The 6076-nt window shown below is 33.7% G+C and overlaps 1 protein-coding gene across 2 annotated transcripts in view; it reads left to right on the plus strand.

Annotated features, from left to right (window-relative positions):
* The window catches only part of NSUN7 (NOP2/Sun domain family, member 7), an 80914-nt gene that overhangs the window by 59231 nt on the left and 15607 nt on the right, over positions 1-6076 (plus strand). For both annotated transcript variants that reach the window (XM_011987968.1, XM_011987970.1), the window contains exons 7-8: positions 541-684; positions 3970-4071. In XM_011987968.1, coding sequence (XP_011843358.1) covers positions 541-684; positions 3970-4071 — 246 coding nt within the window. The remainder of the gene's footprint in view (positions 1-540; positions 685-3969; positions 4072-6076) is intronic.

A 6076-nucleotide genomic window follows, 5' to 3' on the forward strand; every position in this document is an offset into this window, starting at 1 on the left:
TTTTTTTTTTTTTTTTTTTTTTTCCTGGAGAGTAGAACATAAAAGGGGATAAAGAATGGGAGAGGGAAATAACCAATATTGAGCCCTTGCTATGTACTAGACACCATGTTAAGCTTAACTACTTTATCTTAGTCTTCACCACAGTTACATGAGGTAGCCATCTCATTTTATGAAGAAGGAAATGGAGGCTCAGGGAGATTAAAATGCACAGCTAGTAAAGAGTGAAGCTGGGAGTCAACTTGAATTTTTCTGCCTCTGAAGTCCATTTCTCCCCTACTATATATCCTGCAGTTCAGAATGAGAAATTTAATTTTAAATTTCAACAGCATTTCAGGTGAAGGAGAAAGCATTCTATTAATAGGATTCCTGTATTAATTTTGGGTAGGTATCAGAGAAGAATAGCCCTCTTTTCTAACTACATAAAAATGAATTTTTGTGAGGTTGAGGATTTAAAAATGTACAATAAATAGATATAGTCGCATACTACATTAAGATTTTTCATTAATATGTTACATTAATTTTTCTGTGTTTTTTCCCCAGATATTGAAATACTTCGTGAGACATTTATTAACATTGAATCAAAGGATCACAGGTTACAGAAAGTTAAAGTGATTTTGCTGCTACCTCGTTGTTCAGGACTGGGTGTTAGTAATCCAGTAGAATTTATTTTAAATGAACATGAAGGTACTTGTTTTAATTTCTAAATTATTGAAATTAATTGACAGTTTAAAATATAAAATTATTTAAAATAATTAAAATAGCATATCAAATACATCTGATAAATAATAGCAACCATATATAAAGTACTTAATATGTGTAAAGTCCTTTACCTCTGTTACCTCATTTAATCCTTACACCAATCTAATAGACCAGGGTGATATTAAAAATATTTAATAATCAGAATAATGTAGGCAATCAGAAAAGATCCTGGCCAGTATGCTATTCTGAATATACCAGAGCTCTTGATGTGAGTGTTAAAATTTACCAGCACTCTATAGATGAAAATACTGAGACTTAAAGATTGATTCATTTTTCTCAGGTCAAGGAACTAGAGAAGAGCTAGGATTCAAATTTATATTTGTTTGACTCTAGAGCCCCTATGTTCTAAACATGATGCTAATTAAATCATAAACAGATTATTTCAAACTCAAAGGTGTCTTAATCTCTAGGATGTATGCTTTATGAAATGAATATCTCAGACTAAATATAGGAGCATTTACATTTAATTTTATTGGCTTTTAAATACATTTAAAATAATTATTATTTAACATTAACATTTACTGAGAACTTAAATGTAAGGCCCTGGGTGTGGCACTTTTCTTGGATTATTTCAGTAAGTCTTCACAAGAATTCTGTGAAGTAGTAACTTGTTAACTTCTATTTTACAAATGAGGAATCCCAGGCTCAGAGAAGTTAATGAAGTCTCCTAGGATAATGGGGCTAGTAAGTGGCAGAGCTTGGATTCAAATATAACCAGTCTGACTCTGAGACTGGCACTTTTAATGACTCTCTTAATCACATTATATTGCTCCAAATTAAATTAAACTTATTCTTATCCCTTGCTTATATTGAAAGGCATAGATAAGGTTAATTAGAATATTAGAAACAGAAGACATTCCATCAATGTACAGAATATAGTAACTGTTTTCTATTTCTAGCAAGGACAGAAAGAGGAGGAAAAGAAATGAAGGGAAAGGAGCTAATATTTATTAAACACAACAATGTCCCAGGCAATATTCTAGGTAGTGTTCACATACTGTCACTTAGTATTCACAATAACTTTTTGAGGATAGTGTTCTTATAATTGTAGAGGAAAAAAACCAAGACTCAGAAAAATTAAACAAGTTGCTTATGATCATGGAGCTAGTAAGTAGGGAAGCTGGGATTCAAATTCAGGTCTGTTAGCACATTTTCTTTCCACTAAAAGACACTGTCTTTAACTGGGTTTACACTGTACCACATGGAATTTTGACTTGCTATAGAAAATTTCTTTCCGGAGAGACTTAAACAGAAGAATAACCAATTCAGATGGTAGAATGGTAGGTAGGCTGAGAAAATTTCTAGATGAACTTTAAGAAATAATCAAAGAACAATTAGTAGACACTAAAAGAAAAGGGGGAAGGAAAAAAGGGGGAATAAATAGCAGCTATAATAGGCATAGCAGTCAGGAGAACTAGAGCTCAGAACTGTGAGACTCTGGCCTTATCCTGGGCCATTTTGAGGTGGAAATCCAGAAAAAAATAAACCACAGATTAAAAATAAAGGCTAGGGGAGAAAAGCCTGAAGGAAATTACAAATAAGGAAAGGGGAGAAAGGAAAACATTTCCTAGGTACTGGTAATGTTTTGAAAGCCTTGATGAGGAGATGATAGGATAAGCTAAGAAGTGGTCACATCCTGAAGCAAGTGGGCTTTTGAAGGAACCTGTACTCTGAGGAGCTAAAAGCCAGAGCAAATAAGGAGTTGCTGACCTAGTGGCTGTGGTGGGAACGTGGAACATTAGTCAGAAACAGTGGAGGTGAATCCAAAAGATTATTTTATTAAACTTAGATACAAGGAATTAGTTTTAAAAACATTAACATTGAAAAATATTAGAACCATTGAGGAATATATGAAGTTGGTCCTTGCTAAAGACTTGGAATTATTTTAAGATAGAATTAAAGAAGTAGATGATATAGCTTTAGAGTATAATAATTTGTAATAGTCCTTTAACAAGTAATGGAGAGTTTTAGAATAGAGAAAAAAAAATGTGAAATGTAGGCCAGGCACAGTGACTCACACCTGTAATCCCACCACTTTGGGAGGCTGAGGTGGATAGATCAGTTGAGGCCAGGAGTTCGAGACCAACCTGACCAACATGATGAAACCCTGTCTCTACTAAAAATACAAAAATTAGCTGGGCATCATGGTGTGCACCTGTAGTCCCAGCTATTCAGGAGGGTGAGGCATGAGAATTGCTTAAACCTAGGAGGCAGAGGTTGCAGTGAACCGAGACTGTGCCACTGCGCTCCAGCCTGGATGACAGAGTGAGATCCTGTCTCAAAAAAATAGCAACAACAATGATAACAAAAAACAAAAAACCCCTCATGAAATGTAAAACTAAAAAATTGGGAAGAAGTGGAGTTTAATTAACCTTTAGTGATATTATTGGTATGGGCAACAGCCACATGCATGGTATAAATAATTGGCTGTCATACTCTAGCGAGTTTTAGAGAGGTAGTATAATACAGAGTTTAGAAATTTGGGCCCTCTGGTTAGATTTCTGAGTTAGAATCCTGGCTGTCCACTTAGTAGCTATATAACCTTAGACAAGTTGTTTAATGTATGTTTAAACAATTATCTTAATGTTAAAAGGATAGTAATTCTTCAAGTGGTCATTAAAATAATCTACATAAAGTAGTAGCATTGCATTCAGTATGTCTTCATTAATATCAATATATATATTTAAATTATTTTTCAAAAATTAAAAAATGTAAGACATTATTTCTTAATCTGTTATGAAGACATAACATTTTCTTTTCTGAATTTTTTTCTTCCAAGGTTTCTTTTGGAAAGTTAGTATTTTAAACTATATCCTTGTATGTTCTCAGATCTGACTATAGCCCATTTGCTTTTATTTTAGAAAATAAATCTTATTTTCTCTTTCCAGTGTTAGTCTCGAGAACTGACTGCATTTTCTCTGTGTCTAAATGACTTATATGACTACTTGGATGACTATCTCATAGCAACTTGCAGAAAAATAATATTAAATATTTTCAGTATTTTTGAAAAGCAATATTAAAATGAAACAGAATTAACTTTATTGTTCTAATTTTTAAGTCAACATTTTAATGTCTATTTAGTTGTAATAGATATTTTCCATGAAACACTTTTATTGGTAGGCAAAATGATTGAAAAATTATGTGATGATAACAATATGTAAAAAATTTTTAATGGTGCTATATTTAAAAGCATTTCTTTTTAAAATTCAGATACAGAATTCCTTAAAGATCACTCTCAAGGAGGCATATCAGTGGACAAACTTCACATTCTTGCTCAACAGCAGTACGAACAGCTAACACACGCAATGAAATGTAAGTTTGTCACAGGCACCATCTTGTTAAAATACGGTGTACATTTTAGAAATATTAGTCTTTAATGATCTATTATAATCAAGCAATTAAGTGTGAGCCATGAGCACATTTTTCAGAATCTTACTGCCTTCAAATAACAAAATATTTATCTTTACCAATTTAATCTCAGTTTCTAGAATACATGCTTTACTGTAATTTTAAACAGGTTAGCAAGCATAATTTACTAATTTTGTAATGCCGAAGTGAAATAATTATGTATATTTATAATTGTAGTTTCAGCTTTCCTGTTTCTTCTCTTGGATTTCTTACTTGATATAATTTTTCTGTTGTCATTGTGCCTACCCCTAACAACTCTTCTACAGTCCAAATTTTAGCCAAACTCTTATTTCTCTTAGTGCTAAGTAGAGAACAGAGAGGTGCAATCGCAGAGAAAGCCTAGACCTCTTGATTTGAAGTTTGAGTAACAAGGCGGCACTTTGAGTGATTTATATCATTGCTTTAATAACTTTATTTAGATTTTGAGTACCACTGCTTTTTCACATATGCACACAGAAATCTAGATGTCTCTGAGAAATTAATAAGCTTTTATTAATTCCATATATATTTATAAAGTGCCCACTTTGGGTCAGGCATTAAGCTGTATGTAAGGTGTATCAGTGTTAGCAAATCCTGACCTGCAAAGGCTTAAAGATAAATGGATGTGTGCATAGACCCATCTATATTATGGGTATAGATCTATGGGTATAGATCATTCAGTAAATAAATACATAAACATACATGAGGTAGAAATAAGGCCTATAGAAGTCACAGAGGTCACAGCTTGCCAGGAGTAAAAGCAAAAAATAAATAAGTAAATAGAAAGCACAGAGGAGGCCTTTTCTTTTAGTTTATATTGCTAATAAATATTCATTTGAACATGATATGAATATGATATGGGAAATAAGTTGATTGGAAGATCAGGAATTTGGTAAATAATAAGCTGATCCTTTTAAAATAAATTTTAATTAGATATTTAAAGCTTAAAAAAGCTTCAGAAAGAATCTGAAAAGCAAAGGGATTTCAATGACATAAGCTCTTTTATGATGCCAAATAAACATAAAATTTGGCAACTCTTGAGATTATGACAGTTTATATTACTGGAAGACATACTGTAAGTCAAAGCAAGTTGTATTTAATTTTCCCTTAAGAGAATGCTATCTTAGGTAGTTAAGTGTGGTAATCAGGGGTTTGACTCCAAATTTTGATAGAACTCACTAAAAGCCCCATTTGAAATCAACCACATAAAAGATAATTATGTAATCTGTCATGGAATTAGAGTAAAAACAAATATTTAAAAAAACCAAAACTAACTGTGCTGAGTCCTCGTTAGTTGTGAAAATGATTTTTAAATATTTGAGCACTTATTGCTTACTTATTATGTGCCAGGCACCTGCTACTTACTTTATATGTACTATTTTATTTAATAATTACCAAACCTTCTTCCTTAGCTTGCATGCTGTCTTTGACGAGAGCAACAGTGGGGCCCGGGCACCCCTAATTCCCTTGCCCTCTAAGACTCACAGCCTTGCCACTACTCTCTACTTTAAAATCATAAGTGGGGACCAGGAGTGGTGGCTAATGCCTGTAATCCCAGCACTTTGGGAGGCCAAGCCTGGCAGATCACTTGAGGCTAGCCTGGACAACATGGTAAAACCCCATCTCTACTAAAAATACAAAAATTAGCTGGGCTTGTTGGCGCATGCCTGTAGTCCCAGCTACTTGGGAGGCTGAGATACGAGAATCACTTGTTATAGTGAGCTGAGATTGCGCCACTGCACTCCAGCCTGGGTGACAGAGTGAGACTCTGTCTCCAAATAAATAAATAAATAAATAAATAAATAAATAAATAAATGGGCTGGGCGTAGTGGCTCATGTCTGAAATCCCAGTGCTTTGGGAGGCCAACATGGTAGGATCACTTGAGGCCAGGAGTTTGAGACCAACCTGGACAACATAGTGAGACCCTGC

Source organism: Mandrillus leucophaeus, unplaced genomic scaffold (assembly GCF_000951045.1).
Source record: "Mandrillus leucophaeus isolate KB7577 unplaced genomic scaffold, Mleu.le_1.0 Scaffold320, whole genome shotgun sequence".
Lineage (NCBI taxonomy): Eukaryota > Metazoa > Chordata > Mammalia > Primates > Cercopithecidae > Mandrillus > Mandrillus leucophaeus.